The 24,621-nt window shown below is 48.1% G+C and overlaps 1 protein-coding gene across 2 annotated transcripts in view; it reads right to left on the bottom strand.

The window, feature by feature from the left end:
• Positions 1-24,621, bottom strand: part of ACACB (acetyl-CoA carboxylase beta) — a 157,923-nt gene continuing 133,302 nt past the window's right edge. For both annotated transcript variants that reach the window (XM_030821335.1, XM_030821336.1), the window contains 16 exons: positions 22,406-22,528; positions 21,708-21,977; positions 20,453-20,550; positions 18,070-18,190; positions 16,020-16,130; positions 15,012-15,155; positions 13,834-13,954; positions 11,931-12,027; positions 9,816-9,912; positions 9,070-9,205; positions 7,542-7,719; positions 5,737-5,849; positions 3,841-3,995; positions 2,946-3,116; positions 2,701-2,837; positions 1-1,984 (listed from right to left, as the gene is read on the bottom strand). In XM_030821335.1, coding sequence (XP_030677195.1) covers positions 1,858-1,984; positions 2,701-2,837; positions 2,946-3,116; positions 3,841-3,995; positions 5,737-5,849; positions 7,542-7,719; positions 9,070-9,205; positions 9,816-9,912; positions 11,931-12,027; positions 13,834-13,954; positions 15,012-15,155; positions 16,020-16,130; positions 18,070-18,190; positions 20,453-20,550; positions 21,708-21,977; positions 22,406-22,528 — 2,199 coding nt within the window. In that variant the 3' untranslated portion in view covers positions 1-1,857. The remainder of the gene's footprint in view (positions 1,985-2,700; positions 2,838-2,945; positions 3,117-3,840; positions 3,996-5,736; positions 5,850-7,541; positions 7,720-9,069; positions 9,206-9,815; positions 9,913-11,930; positions 12,028-13,833; positions 13,955-15,011; positions 15,156-16,019; positions 16,131-18,069; positions 18,191-20,452; positions 20,551-21,707; positions 21,978-22,405; positions 22,529-24,621) is intronic.

Below are 24,621 nucleotides of genomic sequence, written 5' to 3'. Positions count from 1 at the left end.
TTTCCTTCAAAAAATAGTTTATTCTGCACATTTCCTAGTAGGCTTTCTGCCCACAGTTCCAGGGTAGCAGCTAACTCATAACTTGTCTTTCTCTCCAAAACCAAGAAGGCCTTCCCAACAGAAAAACCTTCAGTTCCCAAAGCAGCATCGATTCTTCCCCCCACCCCAGCAAACCCCGGGGTGGAATAATGAATAATTCACCTTCTCCCACCCCTCACTGCCCCGCCCCACCTTCATTTGCCAGGACTGTCACTGGCTGATGGTCAGATTTTGTCTTTTCAACTTGGATACCCTCAAGCATCCCAGCTTTTGGAGGCTTCCCTGGGCAACCTCATGGGCTTCCACATTGATCAAGCATCACATTCAGCATCCTCGGACAAACCGCCCATCAGAGCAGTGGGTTGTGGCCAGCTCCCTCCCCTGCCGACTCCGCCCCAGTGGGAGAAACCAGAGGATCGCAGGGCCCCAGGCTGTGCCGCCTGCAGAGCCAGGAGCTGCTGGGTTCATTGCAATGTCCTCCCTGAGCAAAGCGGCATGGTCACCACAGTCCAGTCCTTAGTCACCGACAGCTCTGCCCCTCGGGGTCAGATCCCACCATCCGTGCTCATCAAGCCAGCAGGCGAGGGAGCAATAGTGACTCAAGTGGCCCTGCAAGGGAGCAGTGGTGACTGTCACAGAGGTGACGCTCGTGAGCAAACTGGGCCGTGGGTGTGGTAAGGTATTCCTCTCTGCCTCTGTGCTCCCCACTTGGGCAAGAGGAGGGTGCAGGCGCAGACTGGGGGCCAATCCTGCAGGGGAAGGGGCAGTCCTCATTTTCCTTGGAGGGAAAAGGCAGGCAGAGGACCTCGAGCTATGCGAGAGCATCCTCCAGAAGCCCTGAAACCTCCAGCTGGGCACTTCCATTCATTTTGCTTTCCCTCTCTCAAAAAGAGAATCCCTGGCAACCAGTGCTAAACATGGCCTATCAGTGGGACCCTCTTAGTGATTCACTAGTGCCATTTGGGGAACAAAATACCATTTCATTCTCTCAATAAAAAAATCATCTGGCTGAAGATGGTGACTCATGCCTGTAATCCCAGCACTTTGGGAGGCCAAGGTGGGTGGATTACCTGAAGTCAAGAGTTCGAGACCAGCCTGACCAACATGGTGAAACTCTGTCTCTACCAAAAATACAAAAATTAGCTGGGCGTGGTGGTGGGCACCTGTAATCCCAGTTATCTAGGAGGCTGAGACAAGAGATGGAGGTTGCAGTGAGATCATGCCACTGCACTCCAGCCTGGGTGACACAGTGAGACTTTGTCTCAAAAAAAAAAAAAAAATTCATCCATACATTTTCCTGGGTGACTAGACAGTATCCAAAGAAACATCATTACAAAAATAGGTTTTCTCTAGTCCTGTCTATATATATATTTTTTTTTCCTTGGCCCATTTATTTGGCTGAAATATATGAGATGCTTACATCTAGTGCTGGTCTCAGAGTAAAAAAATAAAAGATTTCATGATGTGATATCCAAGGAGCCTAAAGAACACCTGGATCCCACATGCCAGGCACTGTTTTGCAAAAGGAAACAGGGATGTTTTAGTTTGATTAGATTTAGTGGTGCAATAAAAATGCTGTCTTCAGAGACAAAACAAAATAAACTTCCAAGCTATGGAGAGGAGGCTGTTTCTGTTTGGAAGAGGCACTCCTGGGCCTTTTATTGAGACAGGTGTCAGCTCGGAACCAGCAGCCCTGCAGAAGTGCCCAGGATTTTCTTTTTTTAAAAGCAAGTCTTCAAGGTCTGCTGAGGGTGTATGGGTGGTGGGTCTGGGTGGTTCCTTTGGCCATGGTCCCGGGAGTGGCCGGGTGGGCCAGGGTCAGGTGGAGGCCGGGCTGTCCATGGTAGACAGCAGGTGAACAACCTGCGCCCGCTCAGCTGGGCTGATGTGCTGGCTCAGGTATATCACACAGTCCACGGCCACCTCGGGGTTTTCTTCAACCAGGCTGTGGGGGAGGTGAAAGGAGGGCTGGGGTCACTCCAGCCACTTTTTCAGTGGCCCCAAGGGTGGCAGAGTCCTTGTCCTTGTGTGGGGCCACACCCCAGAACCCAGAGCTCTGGAGTCCCTGCTGTGGTCCCCACGGGGGTGATGGTCCTGTGCAGCAGGAGGGGCTGTGACCTGAAGTTCAGAATGCCTTGAGGCACCACCGTCCCTACTGGTCACTGCTGTGTGACATGACCTGAGACAAGACACTGCCCTGAGTCTCAGCTTCATCCCCAAAATGGGGTCCCCTATGCTCGACTCCCTCCTTCACGGGGTAACCCCGTGGCAATTGGGGGAGGGGACCCTCTGGAAAGGCCAACACTGGCATGGAAGCCAGCAGCCTGAAGGCTAGCGGTTCCAAATGTGGGTTCTGTGACCAACCCTGCTCCAGCTGTGACTTTGGACAAGTCCATATTCCAGCAACGTTCATGAGTTGGAAGCATCTCACACGGCCTTCATAGCTCCCCTGGGCCCTCTGCCCCACCCCAGCCACTGTGCTGGGAGACCGGGCACTAGGGAGTGTAGTCTCTTTGCTGGGGATGGGGAGGGGGTGGGGGCCACCCCAGACTTCACAGTGTGGGGGGTTCAAGTGGCTGCATTGGGAGTCGGGCAGCTGGGAGTCAATCCTGGCTTGGGTCCTTGACGGGAGGCTGGGAAGCAGGTGTGGTGGCCACTCACCCTCGGATGGTCTTGAGGACAGAGTCATGCTTCAGGTACGTGATGTTCTCTCGGATGGTGGAGCGTGGGCCATCACCCGCCTGCCAGTGCTGTTCCAGCCACTGCACAACCACCTGGTTGTTGTCCCACAAGTAGGCCTGGGGAGGGGGCAGAGGATGCCTCAGAGAGGGACCCAGCTGTGGTCCGGCTGCCTCAGCCCCCAGCACCCCCTGTGCCCACCGGCCTCGTTCTCACCCCAGGCCCACCTTGACGGCCCCCTCCGTCTCCACGAACCAACGGCGTAGCATGGACTGGATGTGCACGTGACTCAGCTCCCCGCTGGCCTGCAGGATCTCCTGCTTGACCTGGTCCTCCAGGAGGAGGCGGCGCAGACGCCAATACAGGAAGGTGCGTGCGGTCTTCCACTCCAGGATGTCCTGTGGACGAGCTAGGCTTGAATCCCCAGAAAGGGAAGGAGGAGACGGGACACTGGCTCTGACCACACCCATGACAGTGGCTGCCCGGGGCTGGGCCCAGGCTCTGAGATCATTCCCAGATCATCCCAGGCAAGCAAGCTGAGGCTCAGGGAGGGGAAGGCACCTGCTCAGAGCCAGGACGTCACCAGGACTCCAGATTGGCCATAAGTGAAAAAATGTCTCCCATAAAAACCCAGCACCCACCTCTACCTCAGCCGATACAAACACAGGCTCGTGTGAGGCATGAGTCAGCTGGGAGGGAGAACAATGCAGCAAGAGAACCAATGAGCACTGGACATGGGTAGGAGGTGACTGTGGGAGTCCTTGCAATGGTGAGGGGTGAGGTGAATGCTGGACAGGAACAATGGTTTCTACCCCTGGTCCAGGTCCAAACTGACCGAGCCATCACACTAGTGGTCCCTGAACTTTGCTGCTTATTAGAATCTCTTGGGGATCTTTAAAAATTACGACTGCCTGGCTTCCATCCAGGTGTTTGGATTTCATTGGTCTGCAGTGCCACCTGGGGATCGGGATTATTTTAAAGTTCCCAGGTGACTCCCACCTCCTGCAGCATTTGACCCATCCCAACCACCGCTGCCCTCCCCGCCCCCGAGCCCAAATGTCCTCCATGTTTTGGAAAACAGGGTGGGCTCTTTGCACCCTACACAGCAGCTGTGGCTCTCACAGATATGACGCCCTTCTCCAGCATCCGGCCGGGCGTGTCGTGGAAGTCGGCGAACTGCACCGCCACCTGGTGGTAGATGGGGAGCAGCAGGTCCTCGCGAGCCTTCAGCCGGCCCTCCAGGTCCTTGCGGTCCTTGTCCGAGAGATCAGGTTCCCCTGCAGGTGAGCAGAAAGGCCAGTCAAGCCATGGAAGCTGGCCATATGTGGGGGAGATTTTTTTTTTGAAGAAGGCACAAATCAGGATTTGCAGGACAGGCCTTGCCTTGTGAGAGGTCTGAGCTTTAACTCTGATATTACCCCTGCTGCTACACAGGCTGCCCTCAGCCCCCTAGGTCCCCCAGAGTCCACGGGCCTGGCCCCCACCCCAGGCCCATCTTGATGGCCCCCTTTGTCTCAGATCAAATAGCTAGTACAGTCTCAGAAATGCACTCACAATTGCAAGACAGCATTCAACATGCAACTCTACATTTTCCCCTTCCATCAGACCCACTGTGCTTGTAGGATACTATATCAATTATTTTTAGTACATATTGTAAAATATGATAAGGGAATACTATGAGCAACTCTATGCCAAATTGACAACTTAAGATGAAATAGACAAATTCCTTGAAACACACAAACCACCAAAGCTCACCTAGGAGGAAACAGATAACACAAATAGTCCTATATATAACAAAGAAGTTGAATTTATAGGTAAAACCCTCTATCAAAAACATAAAGAAATAATGCCAATTCTGCACAAACTCAGAAAATAGGAGTGAACACTTCAACTCATTCTACAAGATCAGCATTACCCTGATACCAACCAAAGAAATTACATGCACACACTGTAAAAAATCTTGTGAATAGCACAGTTATAAAGACACTGACACTTAAAATGGATATTTAAAGAGAATTACATCTTGTGGCCAGACTCAGTGGCTCACGCCTGTAATCCCAGCACTTTGGGAGGCTGAGGCAGGCAAATCATTTGAGGCCAGGAGTTCGAGACTAGCCTGGCCAACATGGTGAAACCCTGTCTCTACTAAAAACACAAAAATTAGCCAGGTGTGGTGGTGCACACCTGTAATTCCTGCTACTTGAGAGGCTGAGGCATGAGAATCGCTCAAACCTGGGAGGCAGAGGTTGCAGTGAGCTGAGATTGCGCCACTGCACTCCAGCCTGGGCGACAGAGCAAGACTCTGTCTCAAAAATAAACAAACAAATAAATAAACAGAATTACATCTAAAGATGACAAGTAAAACAAAGCTGTCATTCAAACAAAATTAGTAAAATATCTTATGTCTGATTGGGAATTCTAAAGGAACATTTTGCCACCAAAATTCTGATATTCCCCATCAGCCCCAAATACTTCAATTGCTATCTTTTGTGTATGCTGAGAAATAAATTCACGATGGCAATATATATATATACAATGTTAAAAAGGTTGATTTAGAAATGTGAATGTCCTCCAGTCATGGTAGCTCATGCCTGTAATCCCAGCATTTTGGGAGGCTGAGGCAGGTGGATTGCTTGAGCCCAGGAGTTTGAGACCAGCCTGGGCAACATGGCGAAACCCCACATCTACAAAAATACAAAAATTAGCTAGGCATGGTGGTGCGTACCTGTAGTCCCAGCTACTCAGGCTGAGATGGGAGGATGGCTTATGCCTGGGAGGCAGAGGTTGTGGTGAGCTGAGATTGCACCCTGCACTCCAGCCTAGGCAATAGAGCCAGACCTCAAAAAAACAAAATAAAACAAACAAAGACAAATGTGAATATCTTTAAAAATCTCACAGTTATTATAGCTGTATTTTGGTCTTTCTTCATTTTATTTTTAACATCCTAGAAACCCCCAGCAGTGGGCTGGCTGGGCCTCTCTTGACCTCTGAGAGGTGAAGCCTTTGGGACCCCCTTACCTAGCTGTTCCATGAGCTTCTTGTAAGCTGGATCGATCCTTCTCATGGACTTTATCAGATCTTTCTTTCGGAACTTAATCTCCACTGTCCCCTCTGGTTCCAGAACACCCCCCCTTAAAAGAGAAGAGGCAGGGATGGGGGTGTATGAGGCATTGCCCAGCAAGCAACGGCTAATGGATGTGGGGGGAGCTGGAGGGAAGACAGCCAGAAGATCTGGGTGTCAGTCCTCAGCTCTTTTACCCCCACACATGCTGTATGCCCTTAGGCAAGTCACTTTCCCTCTCTGGGCCTCTGTATCTTTACCCACAGATGGAAAGACTGAGCCAACTGTTTAAAATAATGCTTTCTGAACTCTGGAGGGCCCCTTTCAGGTCTAAGAGTGTACGACTTGTTCCATGGCAGCATAACCCTCCTGCTCTCCAGCCACAGTCCTCTCTAACTTTGCTAATTTCTGCCCTCCTAGAGGCGGGGCACTGTTTCTGATCGCTTTAAATCTCACAAAAGCACCTTGAGAGCCCAGCGTAGTCTTGTGTGAGCTGTCCTCCCATTTCCAACATACATTTTCTTTTTTTTTTTTTTTTTTTTTAGACAGGGTCTCACTCTGTCACCCAGGCTGGAGTGCAGTGGCACTATCTCGGTTCACTGCAATCTCTGCCTCCTGGGTTCAAGTGATTCTCCTGCCTCAGCTCCCCGAGCAGCTGGGATTACAGGCGCGTACCACCATGCCCAGCTAATTTTTGTATTTTTAGTAGAGATGGGGTTTCACTGTGTTGGCCAGGCTGGTCTTGAACTCCTGGCCTCAAGTGATCTGCCCCCCTTAGCCTCCCAAAGTGCTGGGATTACAGGCGTGAGCCACCACGCCTGGCCTCATTTCCAACATTTTTATTTACCCCTCATTCTCCCCCTGCCCCCTTTTGCTTTTGACAGTTTAGAAGCCCTGAAGAATACTATCAGTAGCTCTGAGCTTCCTGGTGGCCAGCATGAAAAGTTAGCAATGACTCCATTCAAGTGCTGCTCAGTATCCTGAGTCCTCCTGGAGGACTGACCTCAGCAGTCCCTGACAAGGGTCTAAGTGCCCTGAATGCAGGACAAGCTTGGCCCATTTGCCACCATATCACAATGTCTAGCAGAATGGCTGGCATAGGGTGAGGTAATCAATGGATATTCATTGAATTAACAAATGAATGAGGGAGTGAACACAGGAATGCCGTGCCTATATTTGGAGCTGAATGACTCTTGAGGCCTTTACATCCTGTGTAACATGTAGTTTTCACTTCAAAGTCATCAGTCACTGTGCTGTGAACATTATTGTCATCATCCTTTCTGTAAGAATCTCTGGAATAAATTCCTCCTAAGGAAAGTGCCAAGGAGGTTACCTCTCCCGCGAAGAACCAGCATCCTCTCATGCAAGTATTCATTCAGTCATTTGTTTAGCCAGTATTTTCTGACCACCTACCAGGAGTAAGGCACTGTGCTAGACCCTGGGATATAAAACTGAATAAAACATTTCCTATAGGAACTCATAGCTTTGGGAGAAGCTCAGAGTCTAATGAGAGATACTTGGCTCATATTTCCCTTTTCATCCTGGCTGCCAGGAAGCTCAAGTGCTTTCGGTCTTTCCTTTTTATTTTTTGATTGCAAACTTCCTTGGGAAGGAGGAGTATAAACCATGAAAGAAGAGACAACATTTCTCCACCACCTACAGGTTCCAGCCACTGCATCCCTCCGTGATCCTCCAAGGTCATGGGCTCTCAAGGCTGGGAGAACAAGAAAAGGCTAAGCCAGGCTAAGAGAAACACACCTACCTGCTCTCTTTGTCCGCATACATTTCTATGCACAGCGGGTTGATGGTGGCGTCTATGACCACCCAGGAGCCTCCCCGGAGCTCCGCATAGGGCGGGATATAAATCAGGATGGGCTGTGTGTATTGTCTAAGGCCGTCCACGATGTAGGCTCCAAACTTCAGCACCTGGTCATACATGTCTGAAAAGTAAAGCAGCCTCCCAGTTCAGGGCCCTCACTCATCCACACATGAAACCCACTGCCCTAGTTGTCCTGGGGGTCCTGAGAGAGTGAGCTCAGCTGGGAGGCTTGGAGAGCACTGGGCTGGGAGTCAGGAGCACTGATTGCTCTCTAAGTGGCTGTGTGACCTCGAACAGGTCATTCACCCAGCGTGGGCCTCAGTGGCCTCATCTATGAAGGCACAGGGAGAAACCAATCTCTAGGATTCTTTCCAACTGGAATTGAGATGCCCTCACCCGTGACTGTCCCTGCCCCGCCCCACCATTTCCAGCAAAGAAAACCCTCGCTAACAGTCCCACTGATCCTTCCCCAGTGTGCACGGGCAACATGGCCCTTATCTTCCACCAAGACACATCTCTCCAGGTCCCCAGGCACCCTACATGAAAACAAGAATGCAATAATAACAGCACTGACAATCACACTGCATGCCAGCAATTAGCTCATCAGACCCTTACCTTGGCCCTCTGAGGTTGGTCCTGTTCTTAACCCCCTTTTACAAAGGAGGGAAACTGAGGCTCAGTGATGTCACCCAGCTAACAAGAACTCACAGCAGGTCTTTCTGCCTCCCATCCAGCTCTGTCCTCAACACCCCAGTGATCCAACAGCCACTCTCTCTCAAAACATGCTTGGTGGCTTAAAAAGCCCTCACACAATTGTAAGGTCACATGAGGCTCAGAGCAGCTTTCTGCAGAGGGAAGGGCAGACAAACATCCTCCTCACCTTGCCAAATGGGGAGGTGCCTGCCCAAGTCACCCGGCAGCTCCTGGGGCTGCCCCTCCCTGACCTGCACCTCATGGTGTGACCTCTAGAAAGTGACACTTTGCCTCTAACCCTCAGTTCCTCATTTTTTTTTTTTTTGAGATGGGGGTCTTACTCTGTTGCCCAGGCTGGAGTACAGCCTCAACCTCCTGGGCTCAAGCAATCCTCCCACCTCAGCTCCCAAATAGCTGGGACAATAGGCATGTGCCACCATGTCCAGCTAAGTTTTTAAACATTTATTTTATTTTTTGTAGAGACAGGGTCTTGCTATACTGTCCAGGCTGGTCTCAAACTCCTGGCCTCAAATGATCCTTCTGCCTTGGCCTCCCAAAGCACCGGGATTACAGGTGCCTGCCACTGTGCCCAGCAGTTCCTCATCTTTAAAATGGGGTGGTGGGGCACCTGAATAGTCTTTTGTCCTCAGGGTTGTTGGGAGACACAGCTAAGATGATGACAGGCACAGACTAGGATATTAGCATCACCACCCAGAGGGTGCTGTCCCGGGTGCTGATCCCAAGGCTTTGGGGTAACCACAGGCAGGGAGGGGCTTACCTTTCATGCCACCAGAGAACCCCCTCCAGTTGGCAAAGATCATCAGGGGCAACTTCTCCCGGTTGAAGTCCTTGATGGCCTGGGCGGTTTTGTAGGCTGAGTCTGGGAACCACACCTGTCCTGCCTGCTGAATTATCTGGAACACAGAGCTGTGGGGATCAGGTGCCTCTGCACAACAGCAGCCCAGGACACAGGGATGGCTGTCAGAGCCTCGCCCTGGGTGGCAGGTGATCTGATCTGTGCTGGCCCCAGCACCAGAGTCAGGGCTCAGAAGGATGGAGCCCCATCTCCTCCACTCAGGACCAGGCTTGACCCTCCCACTGCAGCCCAGCAAGGTTCCCGTTGCCCTCGTTTACAGGCTCCGAGGGGTGCTGAGCTTGTCAAGGTCACACTGAGTTGGGGAAAAGCTGGCCCTGGGACCCAGCCCTCTTGACTCCCGAGCTCTTCTCAGTCTGTGCCCTGGCCTAGCGCACAAACAGCAACAGAGGCAGTGCAGGAGGCGGGAGGGGTTTCTATGGACTTTTGTCATCTGCTGAGGAAGAAGCAAGATGGTGCAGCCCTTTATGCAACCCATAGAGAAAGTGTCAGAGAAACAGGCACTGAGCCCCCCAGGGCCAGGGACTGCACTGGGTCCCCTGCTTCTCCACCTGAGCTGGCAGGGCAGGGATGGGATCCCCATGCCCAGGACCCACTCTCAAGACAGTACTGCTGGCTGAACCAGCAGCCACAGCTCCCGGCCCCCTCACCTTGGCCTCGGAATCCAGGTTGGCAGGGTCCGCAGGGACTGCCACCTCCACAGTCCGTGTCTCCACAGCAATCACTCCCACAGGAATCCCCCCAAGCCTGGAAAATGAGCACCAGTGAGCCAGGCCCTGAGCAGCACCCCAGGCGCATTTGGGGACCTCTGGGTGTGGGGGTGAGGGCCTGTGGAGGAGAATGTTCTTTTTAATCTGGCGGATTATTTTATTGGAAGGCAAAGAAAAAGCCCCAAAATGGTAAGAGCCTCGAAAGGTAGCAGACCTATTGGTGCCCTTTTTGAGGCAAGAACCATCAGAGGGGGGCTGGGATGGTATAGGGCCTGGAGCAGCATGAGCCACTAGAACTTTCCGTGATGAGGGCCACGTTCTCCATCTGCACTGTCCAATACAGGAGCTGTGGGCTGCACGTGGAATGTGGCAAGTGTGAGGAATGGAACAGGTCATCCTCTGTCACTTTGACTTAGTTCAATTTAAACTGAAGGAGCTGGGCATGGTGGCTTATGCCTGTAATCCCAGCACTTTGGGAGTCTGAGTCCAGGAGTTTGAGACCAGCCTGGATAGCATAGTGAGACCCTGTATCTGCAAAAAAATAAAAAAAAACTGGCTAGGTGTGGTGGCGCACACCTCTAGTCCCAGCTACTTGGGAGGCTGAGGTGGGAGGATTGCTTGAGCCCAGGAGGTCAAGGCTGCAAAGAGCAGTGATCACACCTCTGCACTCCAGCCTGGGTGACAGAGCAAGACCCTGTCTCAAAATAATAATAATGAAACTAAAGCATCATATGTGGCCAGCAGCTATTACACTGGTCTAGACAGCAAGTTGCACTTGGAAAGGGCTGAGGGATATTGAACTGGACAGAGACTCAGCTCAGGGGATGCCATGACATCAGTTACTTGCTACTGAACTGTGCATCACTACATGGTTCTCGTGTACCCTACGAGGCAGGGGTGGGGGAGAGCAGTCTTCAAATCAAAGCGTTTTCACATGGAAGGAGGAGTGGATTTTTTTTTATTTTTTGCTTTTAAAAATATAATTTATTTTATTTTATTTCATTTATTTTGAAGATGGAGTCTTGCTCTGTCACCCAGGCTGGAGTGCAATGGTGCAATCTCGGCTCACTGCAACCTCCACCTCCTGGGTTCAAGCAATTCTGCTGCTTCAGCCTCCTGAGTAGCTGGGATTACAGGTGACTGCCACCAGACCCAGCTAATTTTTGTATTTTCAGTAGAGACGGGGTTTCGCCATGTTGGCCAGGCTGGTCTTGAACTCCTGACCACAGGTGATCCACCCGCCTTGGCCTCCCAAAGTGCTGGGATTACAGGTGTGAGCTGCCACGCCCAGCCCTGGCTGCACTTTAGTATTTATTGCCCAAGATGTAAATGATAGCAGCCATTCCCACTTATGGAGTATGTTGATTTTAAGTATTTCACATATGTTATTGCATCTAATCATCACAATAATCCTTTGGGGTAGAATTATCATCCCTATTTTACAGATGTGAAGGACTAGAGAGGGTGAGTGATGGAGATGGGGCTTGGCCGCAGGTCTAATGCAGAGCCTGGACTTACAGCTGTGACATCGTACCAGGAATCTGAGTGGTAAATGATGAGGAGGCAGCTCGGGGCTCATTATAAGGAGGAACTTTCAGGCAGGTGGAGCTGTCCAAAGAGATGAAGGCTACAAGGCTGAAGGGTGAGCTGCCCAGCTCAGAAAGCATGCAAGCATTTCAGCCTCCCATCAACAGTGGCATACAACAGGGCTCCTGTCCATGGCTCTCCTAAGATGGAATTCAGAGTGCCAGTGTCTGTGAAGTTTTCTGGGGAGAGCACCCAAGGCCACCTTCTGATGCCCAAAGGGGTTGTTAGCCCTCGTGGCCTGGGGACTGACTACAGGCAGGGGTCCCAGGCCTCAGGAGGAGGCTGGCTGAGATACCTTCCAAGGGCACACACAGACACTCCAGAAACCATTCCCCAAATTGTTTTTTTCTTTTAGAAAATCCTGAGGCCAAGAAGAAAATTGCCCCTGGAGGTCCCTGGCCTCACACCTGGGGGCCCCAATGCCTGGTGAGCCAGACATGGGCAGCCTGCTCCCGTCTTCATGATTACCTTGCTCGTCCTGTCACCACAGTCTGCGCCCAGGGTGCCATGATTTCCTTGAAACTGCCGTGGTCAAAGAATCCGCTCTGCCATGTTCCCTTCAGAGCTGTGGGCAGAAGGGCAGAAGCCCAGGCTGGAGGGCCAGGTGGCTGGGGGCCCCCAGGACACGCCTGGCTGTGCAAAATCTCCCTAAGGACAGCCTGGCTTTAACCTCATAGCCCAGATACCCCTTTCTACCTAAAACCACAAAGGTCCCAACCCCTTCCCCCATTCCCAAAATGCCTCAAAAGACAAACAGGGCTGCAATAAATATACCAAGTCAAGAATTCAGTCTGTATGGAATATGTGACTACCATCAACAGCCAGCCAACTCCAAACACATAGATTCTAATCACAGTCTCTGCCTTCTCTTCCTAAGACGCAGAGAGTGGACAGACACCTCCAGAAGGGGGGATATCAGGAAGGGACCACCTGCCCTGAAAAACTCATCCCTCACCTGCTAGCTGCTGGCTGCAGCTTCATAACCACTTAATTTGGAAAAAAGTTTCAATTTCCCAGAGAGACAGAGAGAGAATATGATGATGTCAGTGACAGCCATTGGTGGGGAAGAAATGATGACTTCAATACATGAGACAGCGTAAATGGCTGTGGCTCTGACCTGGAGGGCGCAGCCAGAGTAAGAGGCATCTCAGGCATGGGAGGCCCAGAACCCAGGCATGCAATAGCCCAACTTCAGCATCTGCCGAGGACTGGCCCGACAGTGAGAAGCCGAACATTTTTTAATTGAGATAAGCAGCCCCCTCAGTGTTTACAGGCCAGAAAGCCCAAGAGAAATGAAAAGCGAGAGAAGGAAGCCACAGGGCTCCTTGCACTGGCTGGAGTCTAGCACGCTCCCGAGGGTCACCTCTCCTGCATCGCACAGCCAAGGAGCAGCCAAGTCTAAAGGTAGCAGCACGTGAAATTCTAGATTTGGGATATAGTGACAGGAGCAGCTCAACTTTCCTGTCGTGTTCTGGTTGCTCAGAATGTAGTAATATACCTCCAAGAGAGAAACTCATCCGTTTCAGAGAAAGAAAGTGTGTGTGCAAAAATGTGTGTGCATGTGCATGTGTGTTCACGTGTCCACGTGCGTGTGTGTGTCTGTGTGTGTGCCTGTAGGTATAGAAGAGGTAAAATTGGCCAGGCATGGTGGCTCATGTCTGTAATTCCAGCACTTTGGGAGGCTGAGGCAGGCAGATCACTTGAGGTCAGGTGTTCAAGACCAGCCTGGCCAACATGGTGAAACTCCACCTCTACTAAAAATACAAAAATTAGCTGGGTGTGGTGGCAGGCACCTGTAATCCCAGCTACTCGGTAGACTGAGGCAGGAGAATCACTTGAACCCAGGAGACAGAGATTGCAGTGAGCCAAGATTGTGCCACTGCACTCCAGCCTGGTCGACAGAGCAACACTGTCTCAAAAGAAAAAAAAAAAAGAAAAAAAAGAGACCAAATTGCCTATCCTGTGTAAACTCACAGAGTTCCTTTGTAAGAGAGAAAGAAAGAGAGAAAGATGCAGTCTTCTCTTTGAAACTCTGATGTTTCAGCACTGAATTTTCTACTGATGAGACAGTGGGGTAGTTAGAGACCATGGAGCATGGAGCATCAGGGGAGGGAGACCATGACCACCATTGCACCCCACCTCCATCTATTAGCTCCAGAAACTGGAGGCTGTTTCCACCCCTTCTTGGTCAATGGCTCAGGAAAGGCCTAGAGTAAAATCTCCATTTCTCTACTCTCCCTGCATTTGATTTCAGGTGTACCTCTCTGGGATATGAGAACGAATATCAAGCCTTCTACCTAAGTGCTCCTTTGTCTCAAGCCCTACAAAGAAACCCAAGACCAGGTCCTAGGCAAAATACTTTAGAACTTACTTGGGTGAGGCCTTCCTGCAAGCATCCACCGGGGGTCGTAGGGAGCTCTGGATGGGAGGAATTCAATTTCTCTGTCAATGGGGTCAGTGGGTGTGATGATAGGGACAGGGCTGTGATTATCCTAAAAAAGAAAGCCAAGTCTCTGACTCAGTCTGTGGTGCTTGTCAATAATACCTCTGATCAGCACTTTGCTCCTCTGACTACAATTATGCCTGGTTATGCAGCAATATCCCCTCCCTAGGGCTCCTGAAGCCACTGCTCTGATTGGAAAATGCCAGATAAGGACTGGCCATCCCATGAATTCTTCTGAAATCTAGTTTATGAACTCCTGAGTGTGCTTCCCGGTTCAGATGGCATCACTGATGCTGGGAAGTTACAGAAACGCAGGAAAGGGTTGCTACTGCTATATACGGTCAGATAGGAGGAAAAACATCTTAAAAGAAAGAAAAAGAGATTGGTTGCAGAGAATGGTAACAGATGGCATGCAGATGGGGAAAAGGGGCATTTGGGAATACAAACTGACATTTGTGACTTGGGGTTCTTGACAGAAGATCTGGAATGACCTGAACTCTGTAAACCCAACCTCTCAGAAATGGTTATAATAAAGAATGACAACCTCACTCATTTGTAAGGAATGTTACAGTTAACCAAGAACTGTGCCCACGATTGTCCCCTTCTTACTTTGGTGAGGACCTACCAAACGCTGTGCTTTAAATATCACTTCACTTAATCATCATGATAACACCATGAGTTAGGTGCTATTATTATTCTCATTTCACAGATGAGGAAACAGGCTCAGAAAAACTTAGGGACTCTCCCAGTGTCTTACAGCTACTGAGGAGGAAGGCAGGAATCAAATCCAGCCTGACTGTAAAGCTTGAAGACTCAGGATTGTCCAGTGCTGCCTCTTGTCAAGAGGCAATACTACCTCTTTCTAAAGGATCAACAGATAGCATCCTTACAATGGCATTAGTGCCACCAAAAGAGCAAAGGACAGCTAGTACAGGGCCGGGCGTCAGAGAAGGAAGAAGGAGTAAGAAAAATCAACCCCAGCCACATGTGCAGTGCTTCCTGCCCCTCAGCCTCCCACACCACCCAGGAGGTGACAGGGACACAATTAGCCAATGAGCTTGATAATAGAGTCTTCCAGGCTCTAAGCTGCAGGGGGAGTACTGCACCTTTGGCATATAGGACAGCCACTCCAGGATGGTATAAACCCCCTCAAAGTCATCTGGCACGGTGATGTGGGAGACGCCATTGTAATACATGATCTGAACGCCACCCAGCTGGTTGTTGGATGTGTAGACCTCTCTTCCCAGGACCTGCTTTGACACAACATGGTTAGCAATGTCCTGCATGGTGCAGGGCTCTACCACCTGTTTGGAAATCATCTCGGTGCTTCTCAATCTTGGCTACACATTAGAATCACCCAGGAGATTTCACAAATCCTGATGCTCAGGCTATATCCAGACCAATTACATCAGAATCTTCGAGGCATTGGTTTTTGTGTTTTGTTTTTTAGTTTCTAGGTAATTCCAATATGCAGCCCAGTTTGAGAACCAGTGATGCAGCTGACTTCTACCTTGACCATCTCAAAAGCAAAACCCTAGCTAGTGTTTCTGATTCAGCAGGTCTTCAGCAGGGCTTGATCATGTGCATTTCTAACAAGTTCCCAGCTGATGCTGATGCTGTTGGTTCAAGAACCAGGCTTTGAGACTTTGGCTGGGATTTGAGCAGACATTAAGTATAGAGACTTTTCAACATGGAAAATGTTTTAATACAGTGAAAAAAGTAGAATACAAAACTGTGTATTCACTATAAATTAACTACATAAAGAGAGAAGATGAGAGGGAACTATACCAGAATGATAGAAGCTGCAAAATTACTTTTTTTGGGGGGGGTCCTTTTCTAATTTTCTGCAATGTGTAATAGCACTTTAATAATTTGTTTTAAAATGTCAGTAATATAGGGAGTTAGATCCACCAGAATAGCCTAACACTAATTCTTTTTTTTTTTTTCCTCATAAGGAGCCCAGATAGCTGCAAATTGGAAAAAAAGAGCTCTTGTATCAGTAGGAACGAAACTGGTTTCATATTGAGAAAAATCCCCCACCAGAGACCAACAGGAATGTTAAAATGGCTCCTGGCCCCCAAGGATCCACTCTGCACAGGCCCCTTTTCGGTCACCTTGTTGAGAGCACTTGCTCCCGTGAGGATGATGTGGGAGTTCTCCACCTGGATCACTCGCTGGCCCAGCCTCACCAAGTAGGCCCCAATCCCAAGGGCTCGGCAGGTCACCTGTGGAGAGAGGACCCCTTCTGAATTCTGGAGAGTGGCGAGGGACCCACCCCCTACAGTAGGGAAGAGTCCAGGAACCTGCTGGGACCAAATGGAAGTTACGTTTTGACCAATGGCAACCCGATTTGGAGCCAAACCACAGTAGAGGCAAAAGCCTATTCTTCGGGCCACTTTGTTGAGCTTGGATTCCTATCTGGAAATAACACGGTTAACAAAGATTGCCGTAAAGACAAGCAGCAGACACTGAATGTTTCAGATCTTAAAAGGTTTGTGTGCAGCTCTTCTGAGCTTGGGCATTCATGGGCCATTGCAGCCTCTTAACAACCAAAAGGACACCTAGGAGTGCATGTAAAAACTGGTGAAATTCAAATAAGGTCTGTACTGAGTTAACAATATTGTGCCAAAGTCAATTTCATGGTTTTGATAATGTACTATGGTTATGTAAGTACCATAGGGGAAGCTAGGTGAAGGGTACTTAGAAATTTTCTGTACTATCTTATAACTTATGGTGGGTCCTAAATGACTTCAAAATAAAAAGACTATACATATAATCTAGAAAATAAGCCCAAGGAAGATGCTTATGACCAACATGTTCCACCTTGGAAACTGATGATTCAACATTGCATGTGAAAATAAGGCCTTCCAAGGCAGTTTATCATTAAAGAGTACTATTATTCCTGCTGCTGCTGCTGCTGCTGCTGCTGCTGTTAGAGTAGGTAGTTAGGCAGACATGAGCAGGGCAGGAGAGGAAGGCAACCATCAGGTGATAGTTAGGCAGTTGTTAAAGTGTCTCTCTAAAATAATTATTGGTCACAGCTGGCTCCAGGAAAGGCAGGCTCCTGCTAGATAGAAAACACCGGAAGCTAGTGATAAGCAGCTTCCCAATAAGATATCAGGAGCTGGGCGGGTGGGCTCAAGCATGCACACTAAGAGGCAAGATGGCAGAGTTTATCTGGTACCGTGACCTTCTTCTAGGAACACTTGACTGGTAAAGGAGGAAAGCCTCAAGTGAGCATGCACACAACTTCAGGAAACACACTGTGCATGCGGCCCCTCCTAGGTGCTGGCAGGCCACTTGCATGCAGACAGCCCACCCCAAGGGAAGAATCAGGGGAGAAGAAACACAAACCCTGGAATCATGCCAATGCATAAAACCCCAAAAGGGTTGGATGAGGCACTTGGATCTCACAGGTTGCCTTGCTTGGCCCTCTTCCAAGTGTACTTCATTTCGTTCTTGCTCTATAACTTTTTAATAAACTTTCACTCCTGCTTAGAAACTTGCCTCGGTCTCTCACTCTGCCTTAGACCCATACAGATTCACCACCACAAACACTACCACTACTACTACTGCTGCTGCTGCTGCTAGTACTAGAATTACTACTAGTAATACTACTACTACTACTACAGTAGTGCTACTACTAGAAACAAAACATTTTTGGAAAGGCCATGGGGATGGGATGGGGACTACTCCTTATACGCCAGTTAAAGTCAGATAAAAGTTCTTCTAAACATTCAGTACCTTTAAAATAAGATGAGATTGGACCCTGATTCAAACAAACCACTAGAAAAGGGTATTTTGAGATAACTGTTAAACCACACTGGGTTCCAATGATATTGCTGATTCTGTGGGTGTAATATTAGTATTTCAGTTATGTTTTTAAAAAGCGGGGGAAGAGGGCGGGAGTCATTATCTGTAAAGATCTGCCCTTAAGTATTTATGGATGAAAAGACATGACGGGGCTGGCTTTAAAATACTCTAAAACAGGGTGCAGGGGATGGCGGTGAGATTGAGGAAATAGCAGTGGGGCAGCATGCGGTAACTGCAGGAGGTATGTGACGGGCACATGGGGCTTATTATTGATTCTCTCTAATTTTGTGACAATTTTAAAGTTTCTATAATGGAAAGTTGAAAGGTAAGAGGAAATAGAAGAAGACTCACCAAGCTAATGGTGACGATCTCTTCGTAAGCCAGAGAGGACTCCCCAGCAATCATGCCTGAGCCCCTCAGATTCTCCACGCCCAAGCCATCATCCTTCCCGATGATATCCGTGATCATGTATCTTCAAAAGCAAACACAGGTTAAAGGCTGGGCTCCAGCCCCAAAAAACCCAAGGTGGATGCATTTCCCAAGGAGGGACTGACTGGGCAGCAAGGTGAGAGATTGGAAGCAGACAAAGCATCCAGAGGCAAAATGAAATTGGCATCTAGGACCCTCACAATGAGTGCTAAGATTTCTAAAAGGCCAAGTACGGCATCAACAATCATCACCCTGCTCCGTAATCCCAGCAGTTTGGGAGGACGAGGCGGGCAGATTGCTTGAGGTCGGGAGTTTGAGACCAGCCTGGCCAATATGGCGAAACCCCATCTCTACTAAAAATACAGAAGTTAGCTGGGCGTGGTGGTGCACGCCTGTAATCCCAGCTACTTGGGAAGCTGAGGCAGAAGAATCGCTTGAACCTGGGAAGTGGAGGTTGCAGTGAGCCGAGATCGCACCACTGCACTCCAGCCTGGGTGACAGAGCGAGATTCTGTCTCAAATAAATAAATAAATCATCACCCTGCTCCCATCTGTGAAAGGAAAATAAAAACTAGGACCATGATTCACAATGCCAAAAGGAACAATTGAAGCTGAAGCTGAGTTGTGCAAGCTGCCTTTCCTTTTGTTTCTTTTCTAAGCAGATAGGTACCGATAAAAGGTGAAATATCTCCACAGGTAGTTCCTCTATGTCCACCTTATCTTATAGAAAGTGCTGACTTACTGAGCACAAGAAGAATACATAACTGACTTCCCCTGCCTGCGCCTTTTCTCTTGCAACATGTGATTACCAGAACTTCCCTCCTTCCCCTCCAGCCTGCTTTTCTCCTTTAAATACTGAAGGCCTCCAAATCATCTTTGAAGAAAGGCACAGGCCACAGTTGGTTTCTGTGATTCTGTGTTCTTTGCTTCTGGATGTGTCCTTAACCTTGGCAAAATAAACTTCTCAATTGATTGAGACCTGTCTCAGATACTTTTTGGTTTATACAACCAAAGATGTCTGCCTGTTCAGAGGCTGTCTCAGTGAAATATCATCCTCAGCCCATATTCCTCCAACGGTCTACAGAGAGATGGGGGTACACAGAGGAAGCCCGTTCACAATCAATCAATCAAAGATTTCAGGGCCACATAATGAGAAACACTGTCCAGCCAGCCTCTGTTAGAGATTCACAATGCACCGTAGCATGTGCGATGGTTAATATTAAGTGTCAACTTTAGGATGCAAAGTACTGTTTCTGGGTGTGTCTTTGAGGGTGTTGCTAGAGGAGATTAACCTTTGAGTCAGTGGACTGGGAGAGGAAGACCCATCCTCAATGTGGGTGGGCACCATCCAATCATCCAGCTGCCAGCGCAGCTAGAAAAGGCAGGCGAAAGAAGGTAGAGTAAGCTGGCTTGCTGAGTCTTCTGGCTTTCATCTTTCTCACATGCTGGATGCTTCCTGCCCTCAAACATCAGACTCCAGGTTCTTCGGCCTTTGGACTCTTGGACTTTCGCCAGTGGTTTGCCAGGGGCCCTCAGGCCTTTGGCCACTGAAGCTTGCACTATTGGCTTCCCTACTTTTGAGGCTTTTAGACTCAGACCGAGCCACTACTGGCTTCCTTGCTCCTCAGCTTGCAGATGGACTATGATGGGACTTCACCTTACGATCATGTGAGTCAATTCTCCTTAATAAAGTCCCTTTCATATATACATATATCCTACTAGTCCTGTCCCTCTGGAGGATGCTAATACAGCATGCTACAGGTACTGAGAAGGCCTGCAATAAAGATGTTTATGAGATCTCATTTAACCCAGTGTTTCCCAAACTCATCTGACTATGGAATTTCCCCCCAGCTTGTCACTAACATTGCAAAAAGCCCAGTCTGGTAAATCCTGAGTCAGTTAATCCCACTAAGAAAAACGTAACTTGTCCTGGAAAAGATAGTAGCCTTTGAATGACCTCTCTCTGCCCCACCCATACCTTCCCAGTTTGCCAAGTCACCGCTGCATCAGTTTGGTCACAAAATATGAGCCTGTGGCTCCTAGGAGATTCACGAGAATCCAATCTCATTCTCCCTGCATGATGTGCTACTTTTTGTGAAAGGAGTCACTCATTTTAGAATGACAAGGATGGATTCACCTTGGAGAGTATAACAAATGTTTAAGGCATCAGTGCCCCCAACAGGCATTGGTTCCCATCATACAAACACCACCACCCCACTGGAAAATCTCGCCACAAGCCCCGAGGAAAGAAGACAGCTGAAATTAACCACGAGCAAAATTAAGGCGCTACCTGATAAGTTATTTACCTGGATTCTCCTCCTTCCTCGATGTGTTTACAGTGGACGGAGTTCAGGGAGCTGATTCTGGTGTAGTCTTGGGGAGTCAGGTACAGGTATTTAAATCCCTTAAAAAATACTGTAGTGAGGCTATGAATCCAGTTCCCTGCACTGAAAGCCACTGTTTTTTTTTTTTTAATGTGAACATTGTAGGGATGGATGTTAATAACATGTTAGTCACATGTCAATAACACATTAACACATCTCATGTAAATACCATATTAATAACAGCCATAAACTGAAGTTCTGCTTTGAGCTAAGCTCTCCTTTAAGGACTATCTCATTTTTATTTCTTACTGCCAGCACCCCAACATGAAATTTTAATTTTCAAGATACACTGTTTATCCACTGTTTACATACTCTGTATATGTATATATGTTAAAAAAAATTTTATTGCCACCCCAAACATTATTTTTCTGTCTTCTTGGGGGTAGTGGGCAATATCACCCCTGAGAATGCATGCTCTGAATGGAAAGGATGACTGTCCCTTGTCATTTCACATCACAGAATGTGTGCGCTTCCCTCATTCATCTTGCCTTTTATGGCAGCTGGTATCTATACAACTCCCCGAAGATTTTTCTTTTTTTTTGAGATGGGGGGGTCTCACTCAGTTGCCCAGTCTGGAGTGCAGTGGTATGATGATCATGGCTCACTGCAGCCTTGAACTCCTGGGCTCCAAGTGATCCTCCCACCTCAACTTCCCAAGTAGCTGGGGCTGACTACAGGCATGCACCATCATGCTCACCTAGTTTTTTCACTAGTAGAGACGAAGTCTAGCTATGCTGCCTAGGTTACCTAGGTTGGTCATGAATTCCTGGCTTCAAGCTATCCTCCCATCCAAGCCTCCTGAGTTGCTGGGATGACAGGTGTGAGCCATAATTCTAAGAACACTATGAGGCCAGGGAGTTGACACAATCACCTCTGCATTCTCAGTGCACACTGCATTCAGGAGCGCTCAGTATGTATCAGCTCAGGGTTTATAGACTTTTTTCATTATCCCTGTTAAGGAGCCTTTTCAGATCTTTTTTTTTTCTAATCACCATGCCCGCCCACAATGAAATATTACTATCACTGATATACTGTATGCCTGTTTATACACTACATGTACATCTGTGCTTTATACATAAGTGAGATTTTTTTCATTTCTTGCAGGTGCTAGCACTCCCACTGAAAATACAGTAGTAGCTGAGCAGAATCACCCTGCCCCGCCAGCTTCACGACGTACTTTGTGGGGGTCTTCTGGGTCCACCCAAGCCACATGGAACATGTGTTTGATCTCCTCTGCCATGCCAATACGGGCGCCACTGTTGGCTGCCACGTAGATTTTGGGAATGCCCTCTGCCCGGGCCATCTCGGATGCCCGCAGGTACAGAAGGTCCTCCCCGGGGCCAAAGGATCCAATGCGAAAGGTGATGTCGTTGCCGATGACGATCACGTCCCGTCCTTCTGGGTACTCCTGAGTCTTAAACCTCATTTTGAAGGCCACCATCCCCACCTGGCAAGGGGATGAATGCACAAGGAAAATGAGTTTGTTTCTTTGGGGGAAAACTTTTTGTTTTATTTTAGTTATTATTATTTTTTAGATACAGGGTCTTGCTCTGTTGCCCAGGCCAGAGTGCGGTGGTGCAATCACAGCTCATTGCAGCCTCAACCTTCTGGGCTTATGCAATCACTCCTGCCTCAGTCTCTCGAGTAGCTGGGACTATAGGTGTGCACCACCACACCCAGCTAATTTTTAAATTTTATGTAGACACAGGTTCTCACCATGTAGCCAAGGCTGGTCTTGAACTTCTGACTTCAAGTGATCCACCCACCTTGGCCTCCCAAAGCACTGAGATTACAGGTGTGAGCTACTGCACCTGGCCCAAAAATATTTTTAAGGGGGTGACTCCAGCCAGGGGCTAGGCTCTGCTGAGCTATTACCTCATTTCCACCAGGAAGTCGGTTCATCTCCACCAGCTGGCCCTGAGAGTCCAACACTAATTCAGTGTATGTCAGGATGTCTTTGGGATACTTGTCTGGGGAGCCCCACAGTTTAAAGAGAGCCTGGGGAGAGAAGAGGAAAGAGAAAAAACTTGAAGTCATCAGTAGGGAAGAACTACCTTTCCCAGATAGAGATGATCTGTCATGATTCCAGGGTGAATTTTGTAGTTCACTCTCTTTTTGAATCATGAAATATTTAAAGCATATTTAAATATGGGCACCCATCCAGTGGCTCTGTCAAATCTTGATTTTTCCATAGTTGTTTAAGGTTTTTGAAAGAAAGAAGAAAGATGCGATTGAAGCCCCAGCTCATTCTTCCTCCCAACTCCAACCCACAGGTGACCATTCCCTTGAATTCAGTGCCTACCAGTCCTATGCATGCTTTTTTTTTTCATTTTCCTTCATCCTGTATGCATACATTGGAAACGCACAGTATTATTTTGCACTGCAAACTTTAAATAAATGGTACCACACTGTACACATCCTTCCACAAATTATTTTTTCTATTTTTTTTTTTTTTTTTTTGCTCTTATTGCCCAGGCTGGAGTGCAATGTCGCGATCTCAGCTCACTGCAACCTCTGCCTCCCGAATTCAGTGATTCTCCTGCCTCAACCTCCCAAGTAGCTGGAATTACAGGGATGCACCACCACACCTGGCTAATTTTGTATTTTCAGTAGAGACGGGGTTTCTCCATGTTGGTCAGGCTAGTCTCAAATTCCTGACCTCAGGTGATCCACCCACCATGGCCTCTCAAAGTGCTAGGATTACAGTCGTGAGCCACCACGCCCGGCCGCAAATTACTTTTTCTACTCCTTTTTGTTTGAGAGATTTATCCATATTGATAAATTTAGCTCTGGTCTGCTGTTCAGTTTTCCATTCTCTCGATAGATAGATGATAGATGATAGATAGATAGATAGATAGATAGATAGATAGATAGATAGATAATGGAGAGATATAGACATAGATATAGAGGCAGACAGACAGATAGACGGCTGGGTGTGGTGGCTCACGCCTGTAATCCAAACACTTCGGGAGGCTGAGGCAGGCAGATCATCTGAGGCCAGGAGTTTGAGACCAGCCTGGCCAACATAGTGAATCCCTGTCTCCACCATAAATAAGAAAATTAGCCAGGCATAGTGGCTCACGCCTGTAAAAAAGAGACGATAGATTTATCTAAAAAAGAGACGATGGATTTGCTTCTGGTTTAGTCATGCTTCTTCCCTTGTGGCTCTTGAGGTCAAAGGCAAAAGGATACAGACAATGACATTCTTAATCATAAGAGTTTCCACTTATTAAGCGCCCACTGAATACATACACTTTTCCAACAACTTTTGGTAGGTACTGTTATTATCCTTATTTTACAGAAGAGGAAACTGAGGCCCAGAGAGGTGAAGGAACTTGGCTAGGGACGGCAGGAAGCAAGGGGACAGATCCAGCATTCGAGCTGAGGCCCGAGTGACTCTAAAGAGCAGCTTTTCCTACTCTTTCGTATCATCTATGCATGAGGCATAGGCACAGGTAGGAACAGACGCTTCCTGCCTACACTGGAAGGTCCTTGACCTCGGTTTCATGAATGTCATTCACTTGTTGATGGGGTTGTTTTTTTCTTGTAAATTTGTTTGAGTTCTTTGTAGATTCTGGATATTAGCCCTTTGTCAGATGAGTAGATTGCAAAAATTTTCTCCCATTCTGTAGGTTGCCTGTTCACTCTGATGGTAGTTTCCTTTGCTGTGCAGAAGCTCTTTAGTTTAATTAGATCCCATACCAACATGGCACATGTATACATATGTAACAAACCTGCACGTTGTGCACATGTACCCTAGAACTTAAAGTATAATAAATAAATAAATAAATATATATATAAAATGTCATTCCAAAGCAATGCTGGGAAGTGAAGAGACATTCACATCACCAACGTCAGTGGTTCAGGCTCCTTTAAAGACCCTATGGCATAAACATACAAAGGCATAAAAAATACGTGAAGAAAATGCACCCAAATGTTCTTTCAGGCATTGATGGTGGGAAAATTACATATGAATAAAATTTTATTTCCTTATTCTTACCTTTCCATAGTTTCCTATGTATACTTTAATCATCAGAAAAACATAACAAAACATTACTTTTTTGTTTTTGTTTTTGAGACAGAGTCTCGCT

Source organism: Nomascus leucogenys, chromosome 10 (assembly GCF_006542625.1).
Source record: "Nomascus leucogenys isolate Asia chromosome 10, Asia_NLE_v1, whole genome shotgun sequence".
NCBI lineage: Eukaryota > Metazoa > Chordata > Mammalia > Primates > Hylobatidae > Nomascus > Nomascus leucogenys.
The sequence above is the reverse complement of the archived record's forward strand: the minus strand, read 5'-3'. Positions and strand labels throughout refer to the sequence as shown.